Source organism: Chroicocephalus ridibundus, chromosome 4, assembly GCF_963924245.1.
Source record: "Chroicocephalus ridibundus chromosome 4, bChrRid1.1, whole genome shotgun sequence".
Lineage (NCBI taxonomy): Eukaryota > Metazoa > Chordata > Aves > Charadriiformes > Laridae > Chroicocephalus > Chroicocephalus ridibundus.
The window spans coordinates 47,596,070-47,621,370 of record NC_086287.1 but is presented as its reverse complement, the minus strand read 5'-3'; the positions used below and the strand labels follow the sequence as shown (position 1 = coordinate 47,621,370).

Genomic DNA, 25,301 nt, shown 5'->3' with positions numbered 1-25,301 from the left:
GTGGAAAACTTAAAAAAAAAAGAAAGTAGAGGTATACTGCAGTTTCAACTGGTATTTCCTGAAAAAGGTGGAATTAATAACCTTTGCGAAGGAACAAAAATTACAATCACGTTGCATGCATCAGAATAGGTTGTGTGTTCATAAGCCAAAAATGCCAGCCAAAGCAACACATAAAACTATTGAGTTGATAAATGATAACAACAGTCAATTTCAAATACAGTGAAGGCTGACAGAAGATTTTTCCTCCTGGCCTAAAGTCATAGAAAAGGATTATAAAACTCTGATTTGAATGAGCAGTGTACTCTGTTCTCATCCCTAACTACACTGCTCATCACAGACTCTTCTATCCAATTGAGTTGTGCACATAATCAAGGGAGGGATGGTAGGGACTTTCCGGATTGTCATGCCCTGTTATGTAACAGCCATACAACTGCATTTAAAAAAAACCCAACCAAAAACACAAAAAAAACCAACCAAAAAAAAAGAAACAACTAACCACACAAAACATACTTCAATATGTAAAAGATCAGATTATCAAGCCATGCCAGAGTTTACACCTCTTATTTTTCTCAGAATTACTTATATAAACACTACAACTGAAAATACTAACAAATTTTCAGAACTATAAAATGGTTAAAATTATGTGTTTCTGTGGAAGAGAATGTTACACATCCCCTAAAATAAAAGAGGATTTTTATAACTGGCAAAATGGATTTGGTGGTCTGTCATCACCAATAACACGAGCATACACTGTTGTTCTCACAAAATTCAGGGTTTCCACTAAACTGATACAGTTACATTCTCACACAAATAAAGGGAGCATGCCATTACTTTCTATTTGTAAGCACTGGCAGATTCCAGCTCCCTCTTTCTTACGAAGTTTTATAGTCCTTTAGGCCAAAAATGACCTACCCTGCCTAGGTTACAAGAAAAGTAGTAGACTCAGGTTTTCCCTGCAAGAAATGTACCTCCCTAGTTCTTCCGTAGTATTTGACAGATAAGGTCACAAGCTGCATAAGCGTAGCAGAGTTACAGAATCTGTCTGACATCTCTTTTACTAATGGAGCTGGGAAATCACCTATTACATTGCAGCCTACAAAACTGCATTAGTAATGAGAGAAACAGTGATGTTTAGTCTTTGATTTAATTAACATTCGTGGGTTTGCCTGTTTGAAGGAATATCCTTGAATGGCTTCTTTTGAGTAACTGGCTTGGGTAGCTACTTTATTTTCATAAGACTTATTTAAAACTGTTCTCCTGCATCCATTTAAAAATTATTTTAACTAAGACATACCAAACATGAACCATTAGCTTTTAAATCAAATTATTTAAAAGTCATTTTTAGTATCTATGGTTCACCAAAGGAATGCTGCCACTATAAATCTTTTCAAGAAGACTAACAAGACTGAAGCAGATTCTGTGCTGTGACTGACTGCCCCAAATATGTAAGCCTTGTTAAATTCAAACTTAAACTTAATTTTGCAAGAGCGGCACAGTATAAGTCTTGTATTGAAGTATATCTTCTAGAGAAGAGGCTAGACTGTCATTTCCATCCCAAACTCTCCAGGGTACTCCAGCTTTTGTAGACCTCTATGTATCGCATCCCCTTCTCAGTTCTCTTAACAGACTGAAATCTTCATCTATTTAGTCTTTACTCTCAGAGATACCAGGTTCATGTATTCGATCATGCACATCACTTTCCTCTGCAAGTTTTCTAGTTTTATTATATCCTTTCTGATACTAAGGGACTAGAACTGCACAGTCTATCCTCAATGCAGATATACTGTTTAAATACTGTTGAGCGCTGAAGTGGTATTTTCAAAGAATTTTCTGTGGTAACTCCAAGATCTTGTTACTCAATGGTATTAGTCAACTGTATATGCATATGTGAGTTAAATACTGTCTTTCCCCATGTACATAACTCTGTGTACCTGAGTACAAAATTCAGTGCAGATGACTAATGTACAATTTTAATATTCAAAGATAACATGACTGGAGTATGAACTAATAGCTTAAAATTCTTCTGCAAGTATTAGTCTCAGGCTGTTTATCACAAAGTTTGCAGAATAGTGATGGTATTAAAACCAGATATTTTAAATAAATTGTTTAAAATGCAACAACTTTTTGGTCTTGATTTTATATCTCTAATTAAAACAAAAACAAACCAAAAAAGGACACTGAAATCCTGTGAAGTATTAAAATAAATCAGTATTGTCTTGTAAAATAACTGAAAACCTGGAAAAAGCTTTGAGGGAAAAATTATAGCTATAGTGGGAAATACCCATTACTGAGTGGGTATTTATTTTTCCCCTAAACAACAGCAATGTTTTCAATGGAACCATTAGCAAGAATGGTGAGAATGGACCATATCCCTGTTCATGTAATTCTACATATTAAACAAAAGAATCAATAGATGTAACAGTCTCTAGCACATTATTTGTACCATGAGTTCGGTTTTGGTTCTTATTCCTGTTGGGTGACTGAGTACTCTTGAGTAAAATGAAAACACACTCCACTAACTCCATAAGCTGCTGAAAGATAATGAAACACCATAGCATTTTCTTAATGTAACGTATAGCTCCAAAATTACAGTTCGTGGTATTTTTACATTCAGATTACTAGCATACAACAATAGCAACAAAAATAAAATCAAATCAAAATTGTTATAAACATGATAATTTGAAACATATAAACACAGGCAAAATCTGTAGCAGTAAATTAAACGTGCCTAAGACGACTTCTAGTTGGCACAGAAAAGACTGCATACATGCTATTAAACTTTCTAAATCTCTTAAAACAGGGTAGCCACACACAGTAGATTTATGAAAAGTGTCTTGTACTAAGTCTCAAATACAGTCAAAGAACTGTTTGGGAGAAAACTACTTGATGTGTGTGAAAAGCATGCCAGGAACCATTCTAACAATTTAAACGTATAGAATATTATGTTCCAGTGCCTGGGAACATCCCCTATCATTGTTTGACTGGAGTAAAAATAGTCTTAGGACTATTTCCAGATCCCCATCTTCCACTTCTCTCAGTGCTCAAAGAAGCTTCTTCTCCGGGGCTCTTGGCTAGCCTATTCACAGTCAGCAGGATCAGATCGGAAAAATATCAAAAATGCTGCTTCAATATCTCACCGCCTTCCACTGCTTTCAAGTGTGTAGTTACCCATCAAAGCACATGACAAACTCATAAAAGTAAACCCTGCTACTTAACACACATTTTACTGAGAGAGAACTGTGTTGTTTGTAAATTTGAAAAAATTTAGAGACATGTATTCTCATCAATGAATCAAGAAAACTACAGCAGAATGGGCAAGGAGTCTGCTACAAATCACCAAGTAACCTCATAAAGATAGTATGATGCTCGTTAACAAAGATGTTCTTTCTTATATTTTCCATAAATATTTTATTCATTAATGCTACACAGTCTGCTGGAGGAGGCAGTCCCACCCAAATTCTGTGGAAAATCCTATTTTTTGAGAGAATGATGTCAATACACAATGAAAGAATCTGTTCACAAAAAAGATGAATAAGAGCCAGAGATGTGTAACTAATAAATAAATAAATAAATAAATCCGCTGATCACTCACTGGACAAAATGTCAGATTACAAATATAATTACAATTGAATTTCAATCCACCAGTAGGTAAGTTTCAATCCATTCTGTAGGTAATTAAGAACTATTAAAATCTACAGTAGTAAAATAGAAAGAAAAAGAAATGCGTATATCTGGGACTCCATCAAATGTACAACTAAATCTCTCAATGAGTAGGTTTTGGTTTGCACGGAGAGCTGGATGACTGAGCAACATCCTCCAGCTAGTGAACAGAGCTCCTGGGGCTTTATAAGAAATTTTCAATTCAAGCCACACTTCCAAATCTGAAGTAGGCTAGTTATAGAAACCTTACTTGACAAAATGTGTTTTAAAGGCAGTTTCGTTTTTTATGAACTATTTAAATTACATCATTTCCCACGACAATGCAAGTAATTCTGGAAGTACCAAAACTAATCAAACAAGTTTCCTATGCATTTTTAATTAACGAATCCTTCCTGTGTGGATTCTGTGGTGCCTAAAGAAGGCTAAGTGCAAACTTCATTTTTCTCAAGTTGATGCACTAATAGTTTCTTGCCTCTACCTTCCCCACTTACTTCCACAGAAAAATCTGCATCAAGAAAATGTAAAACTGATGACGCTGTAGAAAATAATGTAACAAGGTAAAAATAACCATCTGTTAGATGCTACATTTTTAGGCCTTCCTAGTCTGTCAGTAAACTGGAATCTGAGACAGAACCTATTCATTATTCTGTTCAATGACTTCCCCTTAGATATGGGCAACTACACGACTGTCATTATCTCCTTTCAATTGGGATGACTACTGGTGTCACTTACTTATTTATAATTAAATGAGTGAGTGTATGTAAGTAAAATGATTAAAATTTAACCAAATTAATAACAGACATAGTTTTCAAGTTTAAGGCAACTAGAAGACATAGCTAGAATGTGCCAACATTATGAGTTCATAACCACAAATCTGGACTGGATCTACACTACCTAAGTAAGCAAGTAGCACTTGTGGCCAGGAACACATTTCAGTTAAGCTTAAGGATATGGCCTTTTTCAACTGTTTGCCTTGCCAGTATCTAATCTTGCTTTTATCATTTCAAGATGAGACTACTAAAGTGTGCTATTCCTAGGTTCTACTAGGTTATTCCTAGGTCTACTTCTTAAATCTATTCAGAAACTAACACTGGCAATCACAACATTTTTCTCGTTGAGTAAGTGAATTATCAGGATGCTAGAAAGCTTTCAAATAAACTTAAGGTTGATGAGTCTACCACAGGAAAACTGAAGGGACATAAGGTCTGCCCATTACAAAAATCATATTTTCTCCTAGAAAAGCGCCCATACAGACACATAGCTGAAGTCTTTCATAAAAAAGTAAATGCTGACGGACAATTTTCTATGAAATTTTTTTTCCACTCTGGAATTTACTTTTCCCGTTGTTTCCTATTAGTTTGAATTTATCAACAGCATACTACAACTGCCACAAAACACTACAAATTGTTTCTCATGAGTGAAGTGGAATAACCGGGAAAAGATATAATACATTAGATTTGAATTGTTGAAGGATACAAGTTTACACTTTCGAAGACTTACAGTTGTGAAGGGAACATCCTTTCACACATAATGCAGAGTGCCCACAGCCATTTTTGTTATTGTCATTTTAGCATGAGTACTTTTATTAGAAGTATATATCATTCATTTTAATGGCAGAGAAAGAGGATCTAATACAGTTTAAGACACAGACAAAAAAATATTAAATTACCCAAAATACTGCAAAATCCAGAAACCTTGGAATCAAGTCTTGTAAGCAACTTTCTTTTCTTTGCATACATACGCAACCCCAAATAAATAGTATGGATATGGCAAACTATGACTATTGTAACTGATGATGTTGAGTACTTAGTAACCCTTCTCTGCTTACATTTTTAACCTTCAAATTTGAACAAAATGTTTTGATTTCTCTAAAAATTGGAGGCAAAAATATTCTGCTATTGGGTGACTGCATGCTGAATCACAAACTTCCTAAAATAAATAGGACAAAAATAAGCACAAAAGGAAAGGGGAAGAAAACAAACTGCCGCCTTCATTATCATTTGTTCACTCTACCACTTCCAGAATATACGGTACTACAGGAGCCCTTGTCTGACATCTCTTGCACACTCTCTTCAATCGTTTGATAATGAACATCTCTGAAAATACAGTCTTTTGCTTAAATATAAGCTCATAGCTTTGTAAGTGTTGCTCTAACTACAGGGAACTAGCTAAATGTAGCCTCATTAAATCAAATTTATGATAATGCCATCCAAATGAAGTAGCAGTCATCACTATTCACAATCATTCAGCTAAATGATTTCCCAGGGAGATGTCCCAAAATAATGCAGCTGTCACTGTTCTACATGTACCAGAAAGAAAACTATATGGTACCTTTATTCTTCACCAAAAAATAAATAATTTACAAATATGTTCCAGATAGTTCTTTTTGGTAAGGAGTTGGGGGCCAAGGGTCGTTCAATTTCATTTTTTAAATTTCATTTTTAAATACAGTTATATTATGAATAGAGGTGTATATGTATAATTTCAGAACATGGACTGCTTTACACTGCATACTCACGATCAGCCCCATACTTTTCAAAATCCTGAAACCCACACTAGAAAGCAAGTTAACTTGTGTAGTCACAAACATATTCCAGTTTTGGATCATTACTTGCAACAATCGTTCAAGAAAGGAGATATTTTTATCTTTAGAAGGGCTCCAAAAGCCTACATCTCGCTTAGTATACAAGCATGTAGGCAAGAGATTGAATCCTTGTTTTTTTTCAGACGAAAGAATAAAAAGGAAAAGAGAGACAGTAGTAATTGTATATGTGAATGACCCGTCTCAAAGACTGCAACTACTCACGAGAAAGAATATTTTCTGTCTTTGAAAAGTTGGCTCGGTTTCCACCTCGACTTTGGGCAATGTTGCACACATTGAGAATTACCTGCTGTAGGGTCTGAATCTTTTATATGAATGATAGTAATAGTATACACCTGGAGCTAAACGATCATCCAGTAGGCACTAAACCATTCTACCCACAGTTTCTTGCTACAGTGTAATTTTGGGGCGGCGGGGGTGGGGGGGTGGTGGGATTGTGCCTTTTAGCACTAAGAAACAAAGCTTCAAAGAAACAAAGTAGTCATAGAGTAAGGGACAAAGTCCATTCAAAGATCAAAACCAGACCATAAAAAGGAGTGAGAAACAGCAAATACACGGAGAAATGGCCTCTAATTATCTTAGCAGGACTTTCATGCAAGAAACATGGAAGAACTGGTAAAGGCACAACCGTTAAATTAAACGTCTAAGAAACTTTAAATTAGTCAAGTCTAAAGGAGATTGTCATGTTTTCCATAAGAAAATAATTAAACTAAGCATGACTCATGAAAAGTGAAACTTTGTATTGATAACTACATTTAAAATAAGCATAAACGAAGAAAAAATATTAAAGTTTCAAAATTCAGATTAATTAAAATCTTGGCCATCATTTTCCACAGTGACATGAACTCACGGGAGGCCTATTACTAGCTAAGTAATACCTTAGACTGCATAAAAAACAAGATAACAAAAAACCTATTTTGGTGCTATTCCATAAATCAACAGTCTATTGTCATTTGTCAGCTAGTGGATGCTCACTTCAAATAGCCTAGTGAAGAACTAGTGTTAAGGGAAAACATCAGGAAAAAAAAAAATTAAGGTACTATAAATTTTCACACATAAAGAATGATTGAAAATTTTAGGTATGTCAAAATTCTTCAACTTAAATGTCAAAGACAATTACTAAGGAAACACATGTCCCTTCTGTATAGTTTCTAGATCCTTTCATGTGAAACAGTCATATGGAATTTGATGTGCAGCAGTAATGCATTTATATGTTTTTAATTTCTATAATCTACCAGTGATGACTTCTTAAAAACAAAAAACAATGTAATTCCCTCTGTAATACGGAAAACACTAGAACTTAAAAAAAAAAGAAAAAAAGAAAAAAAGGAGGGAAACACTCCTTTTCCTATGTGTTTCTCTGTGTTACAGGATAAAACCATAATGATTAATTTTATATTTTACATGCATAAATACGAATAAATGCTCAGTTCTTCCCCTGACAGAAATTTTATTATTGATTCCTTCTTAACAAATTTACAAATAAAACAGAAAAAGAAAGGCCTTTATGATGGAAACTGAGCCAAGTATGTTAGACCTAATTCTAATTCTGAACCTAATGCCACAACTTTCTGTAAATCACCTGCTAGTGCTCATCATCTGGTTTTCTTCTCAAGGAGGATAAAGACAGTTACCTTTCTTGGAAGTGCCTGAGGATATAATACGCTTTCTGAAAGGCTTTAACTGGTTGTGTTACAAATACAAAATATTAGGATTCTGCATGTGTTGTGACTTGGCATTAGTTTCATTGTTAATATTGTTTCTACATTTTTTTTAAAAATGGGAATAAATTACCTTAATAGGGAGGAAAGCCCTTTATCATAGACTATGTGCATCTAAATACATTTTAGGAGGAGGTAATTGGGCTCCCAGCTCCTCACTCAGTAAGTAAATTTGTTTCAAATTCACTAGAAAACAATGTAAGCATTTATTTAGTGCTTCAATTTTGAGCTTCTGTTCTCCTAAACTACTTTTACTGTTGTTATTCATTGAATATGCGTGGAGGTCCTATTCTTGAACTAAGGTCTGTTCTGTAAAACATACAATAGGAAGACAATCACTCTCCAGAAATGCATATATGCTTAGATAAGACCACAAACTGATAAGATGAAAGAAGAGAAAAAGTCACAGGAAGGCCATATTTATGAGCATGAAAAGTAGTTATAGTCACCACTGCCAAACAGTGACATCCAAAATGAAAGAATGGGGAACAGTTCTCATGGAGCTGAAGGAAGACAATAAAGTGATGTCTCCTGCATAATTTACAGGGAGTTTTTTCCATGTTAGGGTGTCTTTTTTTTTTTTTTAAAACACGCAACAAATATATAGCTTGGTCACAGAAGAGAAAATTCCAATAGCAGAACTGTGAAACGTGAAATAATGAACATCTAAGAATGAAATTCAGCTATTTACATAAAGAAAAGATCAGACATTAGGGGTGACCATACGAAACAGAGTGGTGAGGTGCACATATGCAAGGAAAAACAAGCCAAGTACAAAGAAAACAGACTACATCAAATATCTTTCTGCTCACTTCATTCATACATTAATGAAAGTCCCAAAAACCTTCAGATCAAGTTTTGTTTAAATTTGAGACACATACAAGCACATATATTAAAATGGCTTTACGTACTCACAATACGAGCATCCCACACAACTGTTGAAACAGTCTAGGACTGGACAATACATTATACAAGCACTTCAATTTTGCATACTTATATTTTTAAAAATGAGCTGCCCGTTCATAATTTTCATACAAGGACAGTCATATTTTTATTTTTAACACTGTGCAAACATATGTATTCCGATACTCTAAAGAATCAAAAATGGAAAGCAGAGACTTATCTTTTATAATAAAATAAAGAATACAACAGGTAAGTACAGCCCAGTGAAAACAATGGAAAAACAAAACAAAACCAAACAAAAAACCCAAACCAACAAGAAAACCCCAAAATCACAAAGATTTGCTTGAAATACTATCATTCCATATACATATAAAATACATTTGAAACAAACTTTCTAATTTCTTTTGTATGTAATTCATTGATATACAAACATTCACTTAAAACTGTCATGTAATTGTTCCATTACAAGGGTATAGCTAACTGCTATGCGTAAAAATAAAAGAAGTTTACCTTGATTTAAAAGCTCTACCCTCTTACCTGTAGGTAAGTTATTCTCCTCTGTACCAAATCTGTTAGATCTTTGGCCTCTTTTTCTCGCCAATCTCCTGCTCCATCTGTTTGACTGAGGTAGTACAAGTCGGTCATTATTGACCTATAAACGACAATGGAAAATATCTTAAAAAAATGGGAAACAACCTTAAAATTGAAGGATTAAATCAAAGAAAAATTAAACAGATATTTCAATTATACCCTCAAAAACAGTTTCTTCATGCCACCTTGTACCCCACAATCCAAACAGGAGCCAAGAAATGGACTGTGTCCATTTAACCTATGTTCCATACCCATGACAAATTATAGCATTAAACAGGAGATGGGTTAAAAAAACTATCAGGCCTGCTATAGAGCATTTGTTTCTGGTATGTGCATATGGTATGTGACATTCATTTGCTGAGATTAGCCAGGAATTTTGTGAAAAACAGCCCAAAGAGTAACACTCAAGAAAAGGGTTTTTTGTATCTGTGGCTTTGGGGAGGAAATACAAATTTAGAGGCAAACTGTTCAAAACATTTCTAAAAACATTAAAGGCTATTCTACAAGTAACAGGTAGCCCAATTCAGAACGAATAATTTCAAAGTCGTCTTTATAGACTGAGAATATTTAAAGTTGATAAGCATTTCTACATAACAATGTTATATTTTAAGTTTGAACCACTTTTCTTCATTCTTTCACCTGAACTTGAGAGGTTGCAATTTATTGCCTGAAATTCTTGATAAGCCACAATTTTAATCACCACAAAGACATGCAACAAAACAAAGGCAGAGAAATTTGGGAGGTGACAAAAAAGAGGTTACAAAAAGACAAGCCTATTTCTTAGCAGGCTGTGAAGTGGTCTTGTCAGTGAAGTAATACAAGACACTCTTGTTGGCAGCACTTGTTAGTACTGGAACCACAAACCTAGTTAGCTAAGGCTATCCCTTGTAAATAAGCTTAGCAAGTGAGAAGCAAGCCGACTAGGTATCTCTATTAGGTAACTATTTCCAATGATGTAATATTTAAGCAGCATATATTGAGATAAATCAAATCGCAACAGAGCTACCTTTATCAGCAGAGTTATCAGACAACCTGCTCTCGCTAATAACTGTATTTATGGATCTGTATCTTTCCATTCTCATACACTCATTCCGTTTTTCATACCCATACTCTACACAAGATAACAGTGACAGTGACCTACTCTTTCATCTACCGTTGCTGTATTAAACATTATACCCAAATTGTTCAGCAGCAGTGAAATTCACCTTCTGCCAATCAAGTGGAAGTACCAAACTTACATTCTAATCTCAAACTATATAAATTGGATATTGTTTTACAAGGTAACTGAGCTTGAAACACCCTACTCTGGTTTTGTGCAAAAAATAAACAACTTAAAGTATCATCAGGTAACTAGTTTCAAATCACTAACTAAGATGCATAAGACTCAAAATAACATGCAAACACAGTTTAGGGACAATTAGAACAGAATCAATGATGCAGTAGAACTAATGCAATGGGTTATATACAAATCACTAAATATATGATGAATACGCTTCTCTTAAAGCAGTGTTTTCCAATTTTTAGAAAGCATTATAGGCTAGTAGTCAAATTAAAAAAGGAAACCCATGCATTTTCTTGGGATTTAAATATATTTTTCTTCTCAATCAGGATGCAACCATGCTGGATATTTAAAGAAAAAAATGGAAATTTCAGGTCAAACCATTAAAAAAAATAATCCTGTGCTATCATTAAAAGCAGCTATGCAACCACAGCCACATTTAAAACAATTTTCCAATGCTCGATTTCACTGGCCTTAAAAATGTCTTTTCTGTACTTGTGGTGTTAAGTAATCAGCATACTCTCCTTTTACTTTATAGAAATATATTTCTATTAAATCTTGTTATAAAATAACTGAAAATACAAAGTTTAAAAGTCTCCTTTCAGGAGAAGAGACCAGATGGACCATGTGGAGGGAAAAAGAGATTGCTCCTTCCCTGGGGAGCTACTGTGCATCCTAAGGGAAAAGAACACCCCAGAGACAGCAGTGTTTCACAGGCCAGAAGATGTGCATACAAGGAGCTGTGAGTTTTCCTGTACCTCATGCAGCAAGACTGAAAGATTAAAGAGAAAGAAGCAGACAGCCTGGCTTAAAAGGTGAAAGAATGAACTTCCTTGGGACTAGAGGCAACCAAGAAGAGCACTCAGCAACACAAGATAATTCTATTCCTCAAAGCCAGTGTTATAAATACATCAAGAACACAGGCTGAATATTCTAGAAAAATTTTTGTACCTGCTTTTTCTTATGCAAGTACTTTGAATTTGCATATTGTAAAAAAATTGTCTAAATTTTATTTTAATAACACCTAGTTTCTGGTTGTTTGGTTTTAGCTTAAACTACTTTTAGTCTTCTTTGGGGACCTACTACTAAGACTCAACAGTCTCCAGGACATTTGGCTTTTGATAACCACTGTGTCAGTCTAAAGAACACTTTCATTCAAAAGAAAATTCTTAAATAAAGTGGAAAAAAAAAAAAAAGAGCAGCTGTTGACTGCTTGCATCATATACAAACTTCTTCCAATACCACAGTGGCTTCAGACTTCGACAGAGGGATTAATCTCATAACTTCTACAGTAAGGTCTACAATGAAGACTTTTATTATTCAGTGCAAAGAAGTATGCATTTCTAGTATGGGTTTCAACTCATCCTGAGGTATGGAGAGGTCTGAAGATATGGCTGTCAGAAATATTGAAAACTCGCAAGGTGGGCTTAATGAATTAAGAGTCATTGGTGTAGGAAGGAAAGGAGTAAGAAAAGGATTCATCCTGGGAGGCAGGAGCATAAAAACCATCCAGCATCAGACATACAACATTATTCAAGGTTCCACTGTGGCAACTGCCTGATGTGATCCTGGCTATCTAAACAGAGCAGTGATGTGTACACAAGTGATTTTGTTCCCATGACGGACATCAGTAAATCTGGAATTAGACTACTTGCTCCAGTTTTGGCACAGATAGTTTAAAAGGTACATCAAGAATAAATGACCTGAAGTTCAAGAAGCCTAAATGGAAATAAATTCTCTGGAGAACAAATATTTCTGAGTGGCAGTAACTATTGAAACAAACTGTCCTAGGAAGTGTCAGCTTCTGTGTTAGTTGACTGTTTAACTGAAGATCGCAAGTCTTTTGGAAAATTCTGTTTCAGACAAGCACTACTTTCACTTCAGTCAAACATACATAATCACACTCAGCAGAGAAATAAATGGATGAAATGTAATGGCCTACTTTATATAGATAATAACTCTCAACTATTGAATAGTCCCTTCTCACTTTAAACTCCATCAATCTGTGACAAACTGGGTTTTGGAATTGTGGAAGATCAAATTACAAAACTTAACAGACTAAATTATTTGCCCACATTACTAATCAAATTCATATTATTTTAAACTATATTTTAAATACTGCTTACACTATTTCCAAAGAATTGAAAATTCTTACTATTTTTCCCTTTTTTTACAGTATTATTTTCGAAGGCTAACGCCTTACTACTGATGTTCACATATGCAGATCTCAGCATTTGAGGGAAAGAGGTACTTATTTATGGTGGTATGTTTAGTTAATTCAACTATTTACTTATGAATGTTTACTAATGAGACACAAATTGCCATTGCAATCCTGTTGGGAACATAGAGTTATAAATATAATAGGCTTACAGACAGATTTTACTGAATTTTTAATGCTTCCTGGATTAATTTTTTTTAGCATGAACAAAACTCATTCAGAACATTCTAGTATAATACAAAAGATACTTCAAAATGAGGCCAGAAGATCAACAACAACTGAAAATATAATTCCAACACATCTTTTAACAACATAATAATGACAATGTAATTAAAGGTCATTTCTATCCGAAACATTCTGTTAAATTCTAATTATGAAAAGAAGTGACTTTTCAGAATGACAATTAGTCCTGAAATTAAGATTTTACCCAATTTTAAAGTATTCCATTTATGTAATATCCCAATGATCAGTGTAATTTACTTTGCAGTATTTATAAAAAGCACAATCAGATACCTAAAATAAACATTTTCAAGGTTTTTTTAATGGTTTTGTTATATGTACAAATATGCACATATGTGCATATATAGACAGATGCAACTGAAAAGCAACAACAGGCATCTAGGATCCAGGTTTTCTGATAAAAAAAATGAAAAAGTTAAAGGGACATACTCTGTATGTATTATACTCTGTATAAGCTGTAGTGACATAAACTGGATAGGTACTTTATGTCCCATGAAATACAAGTAATAATTTTATTTTCATGCTTCAGTCAGGATATTTTAGCCCACATATCAGTAATTCATCCTAAGAGATTTTTAAGTAGTGTATCAGTAGTTTACTTAAATCCTTCCATAATCCTGTCATGGTTTCAGTTGGGATAGAGTTAACTTTATTACTAGCAGCCGGTATTGTGCTATGTTTTGGATATACAACATATATGCAGAATCAACTCATACGAGTACCTTTCCTGATGACCCAAATCAGACAGAAATTCATCAATGCGTCTTTGCAGTTCACTTCCTTCTAGATTTTTCAACTTTTTCAATTCACTCTGGAGGAAAAACCAAAGTTCCTTAGCCCCATTTTCAATCCTCCTCCTCAATATTTCATGGTCTTTTCCAAGGCCTCCTATTTAAAAAAAAAAAAAAAAAAGTATAAAAGCATCAGCATTTGTAGCTGAATTATTTGTTAAGAAACTAATACATTTTGATATAGAATATCAAACTTGTTTTAGAAATAAAAGAAAACTTATCTACCAACCATCTCCTGTCCGCTTCTTATAGTTCTCTATCTGTTCTTTGGCCTTCAGAAGTTGCTCCTCTAAAGCATGTACCTTTCCTGCAGCTGGTCCCTGATCAATGGGACCATCTGGTATCCTAGGATATAGAAAATAAAGAAATTATATGATTTATAAATATAATTGTTACTTGTTACATTATTTGCATTAACAATTCAGTTCTCCACTCATTTTTGTTACATACTGTTTTGCTGTATGGCCTTCTTGGCATTTTCTTAAAATCAGAAGAAATTAAACATACTAATATACATAAAATTTTTAAAACCTCAGTGCCACAGGAGAAAAACAGTGCATAATACAGCTGCAGCACACAGATTCAAGCTGGTGTTAAACTGTACTGTTTACAAGACTTCCCCTCACTGACAAGACCAATCCTGGTCTCTATTTGTGAAAACAGTATTTGCAGACCATTTGTTGGACTGACACCAGGAAAACCTAATCGAGGGACGTACTTTCACAAGACTCAAGTTTTGTCTACTTTTTATATTCACACATAAAATGCATTCTGGTCTTGAATGCTGGACGTATGTTCTTAGAGGACCAGAGCTTTAGCACTGGAACTCCACTTTTAAGTTACATCTTCCTACATATTGCCGCAAGATGATTTCAATGTACTTTCTGGCCTCCAAACAAGATCCTAGCTTCTCAAATGGACCACCATGATAATTTTTATGACAACTCCAGTATTCTAAACTGCTGGTCACCTAAAACAACACTAGCAACTGTAGCATCATTTGTGAAATCTCTGGTATGTGTGCACAAGAGAAGTATGGAAACACGTATCCTGAAATGTGAGAGCCCTAAATCAATCCTAAGAGTATTACTGAGGTTTGCTCATCATCTCAACTTGAATTCACATTTTAATAAACTGAAATTATTAAAGTATAGAAATTAGATGTTAACCTCTATTTTCCTTACAAATTAAAAATTAATGCAGGGAAAATAAAACCCCCTTTCATTTCCAGAGAAATTACACTTCTTATGGATACAAGGATTAAAAATTATTCCACCTTCTATAAGAGCTTTGAAAGAGCGGACCCTGAAAAGGAAAAGAGGAAACAGATGTGTAAGGAAAAGTCTTGAGAACTGTAAAGAATACAGAATTATTGCAGAACATGAAGATGATTCTTCATTTGTAATGGAATATAAGCACAAAGAGAAAGGGATATTCTATCCACACACACATATACAGAGTTTCAAGGCAGCGTAAGGGAAGACCCCTTGCCAAACGAAAGATGCCTCTAGCATAGAGAAAATAGTGGTTAGAGGGAGTATCTTCACACTAAACCAGAAATGACAGCATTCTAAAGATCCTACTGAGACATCATTAACTTTAATGTCTCTCAGATCTGGATAATTAAATACCAATAAAAATTTAGGAACTGACGAAAAGTCCATTTTCACTGGAACACTTGAAGGGAATAAATACCTAATGTAAGCATCAGAAAGGTATATAACACAAAGCATAGCATTTAAGACACTTTTTCAGAGAGGGGCGGGAGAGGCAAAAGAGGAAGCTACATAGCCTACAGAAGTTTAGTAAATGTGTGCACTCCCTAAATATACTCCCTCTGTATGAACAATCCATTTGCGAATTGTGACAGGACAACTAACCACAAAATTACCAGGAAAAATGGAATGTCTTATCTTGTATAAGTCATACTCCCTAAAGATAGAATTTCCGAAGAACAATAAGGTAAAATGATACAAAATCATCAACATAAGAAATCTTCAGGCAGCACAGGCATCCCCTGAACATAAGGAAAGTCTGTTAAAGTAGCAATTACAGAATCCTACAGAAGGATGGTTGTGGATGATATGAAAGAAGCACAATAATTCTGACCATTTGATATAATTAAGTTTTTAAAAAAGAAAAGTACATGATATTTAACATTCAACTTGCTTTGGCATACTGCAATAAAAATGTTTACTGTACTTAGGTAGTTAAGATAAAAGGAGCTAGGATGGGGGTGGGGGGCATTCTCCTAAGCTAGTTGTTTGGACTTTCAAAAATTACATAATTTTAGGATAAAACTGAAGTGATTTGTTCTTTTTGCAGTTTTGTCTCTACATCTATTACCTCATCAGACTCGGAATTGCTGTCTTCCTCACTTTCATCCAGTCTCAAAATTAAGGAAAAGATTCTTCTCTGCAACCAGCACAGCTTGCTTGTTACTGCCCTCTACAAGTACATCAACTGAGTTGGAGATAAGGCAACATTTGAGGTAAAAGTGTTGGAATTAAAATCCTTCTCTATACTCATGGCATCATCTATGTAGATAACTTCTAGTGGAGAATATCCTAGGAATAACGCATACTTATGAATAAGAATTCCTGTTGAAAAACACATACATAAGTTCTCATACCAAAATAAGTCCTGACAACTGACTTGCTCCTTAAAATTTTAGAAGTGAGTTTAAAGTAAGTTTATCTAAACTATGATGATTCTGATCAATAATAAAAGAGCATGTCAGTAAGCATCTAGCACAGAACATCCTTCACTTATTGCTATGATAACATTGTTAGTTAAGTTATAAATACAATATAGGCAAAATCATAATCCACTTATATGGGCAGCCATGATAATACACCAACAAGGTGTGATTTTTGCATGCTGTATCCTACCGTTTTGTAGTATATTTATATACTACATATATACTATTTATATACTATATACACTAAATATATTTGTATATATTTATATATATAAAAATATAAATTATCTTTTCCATAATGAACGTCTATCAAATAAAGATATTACTGTATAGCCTTAAACATCAAAAAGATTATCTTGTAGAGATAACCCATTTCTGCTTTGTCCTTTGTTTAGTAATCCAGCTACACTTAAAGACAGAAAAAAGAACTCTGTGTACACCATCCATATCACTGAGGCCACTTTCTCATCACATTCGGGTAACATAGAGGAGGGACAGCAAAGTAGCAATCTCTAATCTGAATCTCTGAAGGCAAAAAGAACCACTCAAAACTTGAATGTAGTGTCATTCAATTTAGCTGGAAGAACTGCCATACTGTGTAAGATAACTGCAAAAAAAAAATTAAAACAAATCATAAAAACCATTCTAACCTTTTCCTATTTCCAAGGTATTTCAAAGGTTACCCTAATTTATAAGCAAAATCAAAAATGTAAGATTTCACAAGGTCACACTCAAATATTTTCTCATTCTTTCACCTATATCTTTCTGAGGGTTTTGTATGGAGCTGTAAGGTTTATAACTAACTAAAGCCACATTATGATTGGCTTTTCTTCTTTCATTCTTTTTTTCTTCACAAGAAGAAAATTATGTTTAATTATTAATCAACACTAACACACACAAACAAACAAACAGAATATAAGTTGTCACTTCACCCTCCTAAGATAAAACCTTTTCAGTAAATAAAACTGGAAAATAACACTCAATGTTACCTTCAAATAAAGAGAACGCAGCATCACTTATCAATTTAAATCAGCATAGCCCTGATCGGTGCTGATTTATATCCACTGAAGATGTATCCTTTTCCTTAATTCAGAATTGCACAAAAAACAATAAAAAGAGCAGAGACGCACATCACATAGACCAGTGATTTTCCTCCTTCATCCATTGGCCTGTGCAATAGCCTCAGCTTCAAACTTGAGTCACTTTAAATACATGTAATAGAAAACAGTACTTTTTAAAAAAGATTTAATTTTTTATCAACTCAAATCAATTCTTGTATCCAAGTTCCTTTCAATGCTTACTACAGGCTTGCTGGGCCCAGAGTAATTGACAGCAGTATTTTAATAGATTTGCTTATGATTAATTGATCCCAAGTTTGAATTCTATCCCAGCCTCAGTGCCAACTACATTAAAGCAACTATAGCGATCTTTCAAAATTAAAATCCTACCTCTTCTTTCTGAAGATACTCTGAGAACTATGAGAATAATGTCTAGAAATACTGGTGTTTCATTTTATTTGTTTGATTACATTTTCCCCTTTTCCACTCCTGTTCTACTTTATAACACATGATCCCATTCAGATAAGAAACAGGTTATCATATTTATTAAAAGAATTGTATGTATGTTGTACGAAATGTAATATTTAATAGACTGTAGGAAATAAATATATATGGAATGTGATGTATTAGTAATATGAACACAATATGAATACATTTAACAAGATTCTCTATTTCCCTGAAGAGAAATCTGAGATTACTGATTCCTATATTGCCAGGCTTATCTTCCAGGAGAGGATAAATATAAAAAGATATATAAAAGAGATATATGCATAAGAGATAAAAATTTGACTATCACCCAGCAAGACGCAAAGAAGCACATGAACACTATGAAATGTGAATGTATTGCAAAAAAGGAAGTCTCAGACACAGATGAAGGCACAAACACAACCAGTATCCATTTAAGAAAATCAGGCATTACAAAAGTAGTAATTTTAAGCTCTCCTCCTCCTAAAAGCCTTACATCTCCTAGACGGAACAGTGACAGCCTTTAGCAGTTATATCATAATCCTACCAGTAAGTAAAATTTTCAGTTAAAACGACATTACAGACAATGAAACAACATTATGTAAAACTTTGATTTCATTATTACTCCCTATCGAGTTTCCCTTATATAACTACAAAAATTTAAGTAAAGATTTCCCTTTTTGCTGCGAGACCTATGACATCTGAACTAAGTGTTCTTGAAAAGGCTCTTCTAATTCTATTGGATATAGAATAGTAAAATAACAATCTATAAAAAACTCAGTTTTATTAACGTTTTGCACTAATGGAATCCAGGCTGCTTCTAAAATCAACACAGATTTGCTCACACAATATTGTTAATAAACATGTAAGGACTATGGTAACTCTCCAAATCTCATTATACCACAGTATTCATGCACATAATTTCTAGAGCACTGGTAATACAAAACACCTTCAATTTCATTTATCTTCTTCATCACTAATATAGATCTGTGCCTCTTTACAGCCCACAAGTAAGGTTTTTACAAAGCATCATATTGGCAAAAAAACCCAAACTACAGTAACTTCTCACCTAAGGCTTTTCAAATGTACTGTAAAAACTAAGTGGTGCTTGAAGTCCTTTCAAGTCATCAGAAGCGCACCACAAAAGTGTACTCACCTCCTAAAGGAACAATTTTATTTCAGGCAATTTTCAAAAAGATGTGACAGTTCCAACTTGCACTATTGTGAATGTTCATATTAAAAAAAAATAATCTCAAAATAACCTCACCAAAAATCCTTACAAAAATATGACCTATTCTTGACCAATATGGGTAATAAATTGCGAATATTTTTAAAAAACCCAGGACAACACGATGAAAGCAAACATACAAATATTGGGGGGAAAAAAACAAACAAAAACACCAAAACAAAAACAATAACCAAAACCCCCACAAAATAAACTCCCCAAAAAACAGTCCTCTTACTGCCCTAAAACCTTAATTCTACTCCTCATGCATCCTGTGTGAAAAGAAACAGCTAGACGAAAAATTACAAGATCAAATATGATTTAAGTATCACGCAGCAAAAAAGGGATGAGCAATATTTGATACAGCTTTGTCACAAATATGACAGTTCTCAACTTTTGAATGGTTAATCTTGCATACACATAAGGTGTGTTTCATAAAGCATGTTTTTGGTTTTGTTTTTTTTTTTGCTGTTGTCTTTGGGGATGAGAAGCTGCTACATAAATTGGCAGCAAAAGAGCATTCAAATCTCAGAGCGGAAAGATCACTTCTTGTCATTGTATGCTGGCATTCATGGATGGCTGGATGAAACTAAGCACAGCCCAGCTCCTATTTTCAACCATCCCAGAGGACTGACACTTTTATCAGGTGAGATGCAAGTCAGAGAAGTCACAAGAACCCATTACAGTGGGAAACGCTAGGCAACTGAAAAGCATTGTCTTGCAATGTATTTTACTATATAGGTCCTAATGTAACTAAAGATTAAATACCAGTTTTCTCTAACTTCAAAATGGAAATTGTTACAACAACGTACTTTTGTTAAACTACTGAATGCTGATAACCATACCCTCTTTCTGTCCCTTCCTCCCTGCCCTAACTACCTATTATTAATGACACAGACAGATATTATGGTAATTTTCTACCATTCAGAAAGCTTCTTTGCCCACTAAGATAGAATTCTATTAACTTGGAGTTTTTACTATCCAAAAGTTTTATCTAATTATCTCAAAATACTTTAACTAGTTATCAAAAGCCTGTTTATTGTTACAATTTTCAAGATAGGCACTTTCGTTTTGTTTAAATACCTCCCAAAGTAACCTAAAGTTATTACTGAAATATGTTTAAATCCATGCATTAGCTTAATCCTGTTGCGTGCCATAATATATTCTGTATCTTCACTGCAAAAAGTGTCCTGCTTTTCTGTTGGAATAAAAAAACCCTCTCGTTCTCTAGATATAAAACCTTAGTGGAGAAGGGCAGCAAAACCAAGTTTTTACCTCAGTGTAACAAAATCCAGGTTGGCAATAGAGTTTTACCTTTACAAGATGCACTGATGTAGGCTGTCATCTTAATCACTCGGATTTGACAGCCAGTATCAGTAATTAAGAGTTTTCAGTACAAAAACAAAAGTTCTAGCAATTAAGTCATATTCAAATAATAGTTCCAGCCTTTCTGCCTTTGATCAGTAAAGCCTAAACAAATTATGTCTTCACTTTAAGATGCTGACTGGAGCAAAATTAATCTTTTCTGTCTAATTCTAATTCAATTTCTGAACTCACGAACTTTTTTTGTTTCTTTAATTCTGTTCATAGCAGCGGTGATCTCTTCCAGGACACAGGTTCTGAATCCATGGATCGTTGGTTAATGCCTCATTTTAAACAGCCATATTGCTATAAATCTGTAAATGGGACTATTTTAAAGCTAACAGTTATTTTTTAACATCACTCGTTCTATCTGGCAAACAAAGAAATGAGATACTGAAATTTTATATCTCATTTATGATTTAATACTTTAATGATGCAGGTTGACCAGGATATTTCTCATTCCTATTTGTGAAGTCTCTATAAAACCAGGATCATGGGTTTTGCTCAATAAAAATAATGTAAAGGCACTTCCTTCAAAGTCTAGTACTTCACCAATCTCAGACCACTTCCAACAAAACACTATGCCTGAATATCTTCCAGTTCCGAGCTGGCTCATTTCTGGCCAGCACTGACTACTGAACCTGGAGATGTGCTGGTGTTCAAATTGGCATTTAAAGTCATTTTAGGCTTTCTCAGTCAAGAGTTTCAGATTATCCTGTGGTTACACCCAACGACTTTGAAGAAAGGTCTCAGAAATATTTTTCAGCAACATATTCACAAAAAAGAAGCTGAACACAGTCCAATTAAGACAGTTTTGGATATCTAATTTAATTCTAGAAACTTGCAGCAATTAACTGCAGCATAGAAAAGGAATATTGGAATGTTCAATTCTAACATGTTTAGATTAGAACTAAACTCATGTTTTTATTTCTATAAATCATGGAAAATTATCAGCAATATAAGCTATTATTTAAAACTTGGCCACTGAAAATGTAGTATTTATCTGAATATAAATAGGTTAGGGAAACAGAAAGGTGTTTAGAAAAATCATCACTGCTAAAATATAGCTTAGTCTGTATCTAAGCATCTCCTGTATCTACTGCCTCCTTATTGTGAGGAAGAGTACCCTGTCATCAGTAAAATCAAGAACATTTACTCTCTTCTAGTCACTGTGTAATTTGAACTGGTTATATTTCAATGACTGTGTGATACATCAGTTTATCACTCATTCAAGTGCCAGGCAAACACAGCGGGCTGAAAGCATGGAGGCTGGTAATCTTTACATTCAAGGCCAAATATTTCCCACTTTGAGGCAAGAAACCCTAAGGTTGACTATTATTTTCTAATATTAAAGGAATTTAAAGATACTGTATTTATTCAAATATAGGATCTTGCTTAAGTTTCTTCCTAGCAGCATACTCTACATTACACCATTTTGTCAACAAAAATATGTTAAACCTTTTGCCAACGTAGTTGTTATCATATATCAATAAATTGATCTGAGAAAACTAGAGCCCACTCAGCCATTCATTCCCATATTACTCAAGGTGAAGATTATCTATGCTTAGTGCAGAGGGCACTTGGGTCAGCAGAATTTCTCCACCTCTGTGCAGCTCCACATGAATGCTGAGGTACTTCTTCACGGCTGACACGTTCAGAACTAAGCCATTTGTTTTTCTAAGCTAAGAAGCCTCATCAGCATGCAACCATACCTACAGTGCATTCCAGAAACCAGGAACAGAGTGCAGTGAAAAGAAAATTGAGTAAGGCAGGAAAGTCTACTCAGCTGACCAGATCAAATAGCCTTGGCGATGCATGAAAGCGAGAATGCACCAGAAGAAACATCAGAACAGGGTTACGAGGAAAGGTATTTGTTTCACTGCTACAGAGTCCATATGCGTGAATTCATTCAAATCAAGCGGAGAAACAAACTGACTTAAAGATACAAGAACAGGACTAGAACCATAAAACACGCCAGTAAGGAAAACAAAGAGATTTGTGCAATTCATTAACTTTTGCATGTTTTATGAAGCAAAATAGCAAGGTGTAAGATCCAAAATGGCATCTGCTCCTAAAGGGAGCAAGTCCAAAATCAGTTTCTCATTACCAAGCAAGAACCACCCAAGAGACATGATGAAGACTCAACTGCCAGTGCCTCTTGCTCTCCGTGTTCTACACAGGTGATCCTTGCAAGACCACTGCTACACGCATGTCCTGATGCTTGTGAGTATGTGGTTGTGAGAGAGACAGTGAATTCAGATCACGGGGAGAGATTTAAAAAATAAACATCACTCTCCCATTCTGTAAAATCTTGTATTGAGCTTTGCTCTTCTCTAGCTTCCTAAAACATATGAAGCCTCTGAACTTGTCCCCACAATCCATCAGGACTTTTAGGTTGTGTGTGGTGACATCTACATACTTAGATCCAATCTGACTCTGGCACACATCCTGCCTAAGAAGCTCTCCCTTGCAAGTTCTTGGGAAAGAAGATACTACATTAAAAGCTGTCTGTCTGAAAAGGTGAAATAAACCCACTTTAAATTGCAATTATACCCATCTATAATGTAACAAATAACTATAAAAAGGGAGATGATCCTACTATTTTACAAGTACTGCTACAAGTTTAGCAGGAAGGCAAGGAAAAAAAACTTAGCTAAAAGAATTCATATAATGCAGCAGTCTACTGCAGCTCATCTTCAGGGAGTCCACGTTTATCTTCAACAAGTACAAATTTTCAGCACTTTTAAAACGAGCTCTCCCAGTTACTGCATGCAGAAGTGTAGAAAAGTCATTAGCTGTTCTAATTGGCTCGAATGTCATAGTAATTGCATTTGTTTGAAGTTGGCATTGAGGAGTTCATCACCTACAGAATTCTTTTATTGTGACAGTAGCACTTGGACACCATTAAATAACAACTGTTAAATAATGACTATATTAGACCAAAACTAAATGTACATTATTTGTTTAATACATTTTCAGTTAGTTATAGCACTGATTAAAACACTTATCTATACTTTTAAATGTTAAACATGATTTTACCAAAAAACACACAAACAACGCTTTCAATTTAATTTCTGATATTTCAGATTTCAACTGTTTTCTGAAAAGTTTTAATTACTTTTAGATCCTACCTGAGAGATTCTGCCATCCGCCTCAAGTCTTCATTTTGCTGCTTTAAACGTTCAAGTTTAGCAAGTATCTTGGATAACTCGCGACTAGAGTGATCTGGGTGCTCACTGTCTCGTACCAGGTGTCCACCAATATAAAAGAGTAAAGTTCCCCAAGCAAAGAGGATGAGCATAATCCAACGCCAGGAACCAGTCCATGGCCGCATTTTCAGAAGTTCAATTCACTCCAGAACTGCTTCTGCTCACAAAATAACAAACATTTTAAGTCCTTCGCCTGTACAAAAGTGGACAATTTCGAAGTTCCTCTTCTTCACCACATTGTACCAGAGAAAAATTATTCTCAGTGTTTATCTTACTGCAACTCCTTAGAGAAAATCCTTATGGTGCTGTACATAGAAAGCATTAATATAGCATCATTCTTCACTCATATTCTGCGAAAAGAATAAAAAAAATCTGAAATTATAATTCTGATACATAAAAATATATCGGATGGCAATTAAGCTAAATGTATTGTCACTAACATTCAGGAATGAAGATAAAAAATGTTCGCACTTTCTGTTAAGGAGAAAAAGAAAGAAGCTTTTATCTTTCCACAAAAAATATGCTTAGTTCAATAATGAAACACATAAAGAATATGCAAATAATTCTGGGTTTGAAATGGCCAGAAGAAATGCTACTTTTTGTATGAGAAATGTTTACCAATTTGCATGTTGTTTCACACATTAAAATGGTTCAAAAATCACTCTGTGGTAAACTTAATAGTCTCCTTTACTATCAACAACGAGCTTTTATTCAATTACAAATGCATCTTCTCTTTTTTTCTCTTTTATGAACTCTCTTCTCCATTTTTATTATGACTCCCACCCTGTAACAGAAGAGTTATAGCCATTCTTACGATACATTCTACTATTTGCAAGTAGATTGGCCTAGCAGCAGCTGTAATTAAGCAACTTGCAAGCACTGAAAAGAGTGTAAGCAATAACTTCTAAACAAACAATCCATTGTATACCTTACTCTTAAATTTATAGTGGCCTCTGAAATGCCCATCTAAAATTAAACCCAAAATTTTATTTCTTGCTTAAAATTGCAAGACAGCACAACTTCCTTCTTTACCCTTCCACTGTACTTGCTAAAACAGGTAAGGACACTGAACATTGAAAGAGGTAGAAGAGAGGGGGATTTCAAGTAGAACCTAGGTGGCACTGCTATACTCACACATTTGAAAACCGGGCATGACTTTAGAAAGCTAATTTTTAGAAACATTTTTCTTCTGCTTTAAAACTATCAAACCCATTTCAACAAGTGTTATTATTAAAACTATAAAAATGCAAAAAAATGCTTTAAAGGTAATACCTTT

At 34.4% G+C, this 25,301-nt stretch overlaps 1 protein-coding gene across 4 annotated transcripts in view; it reads right to left on the bottom strand.

The window, feature by feature from the left end:
- The window catches only part of FUT8 (fucosyltransferase 8), a 130,214-nt gene that overhangs the window by 47,041 nt on the left and 57,872 nt on the right, over positions 1–25,301 (bottom strand). For all 4 annotated transcript variants that reach the window (XR_010070701.1, XR_010070703.1, XR_010070702.1 and 1 more), the window contains 4 exons: positions 23,948–24,375; positions 14,235–14,350; positions 13,937–14,102; positions 9,424–9,538 (listed from right to left, as the gene is read on the bottom strand). Coding sequence is in view for 1 of the 4 variants with exons in the window: in XM_063332099.1 (XP_063188169.1) it covers positions 9,424–9,538; positions 13,937–14,102; positions 14,235–14,350; positions 23,948–24,150 (600 nt within the window). In the remaining 3 variants the exon portion in view is untranslated. The remainder of the gene's footprint in view (positions 1–9,423; positions 9,539–13,936; positions 14,103–14,234; positions 14,351–23,947; positions 24,376–25,301) is intronic.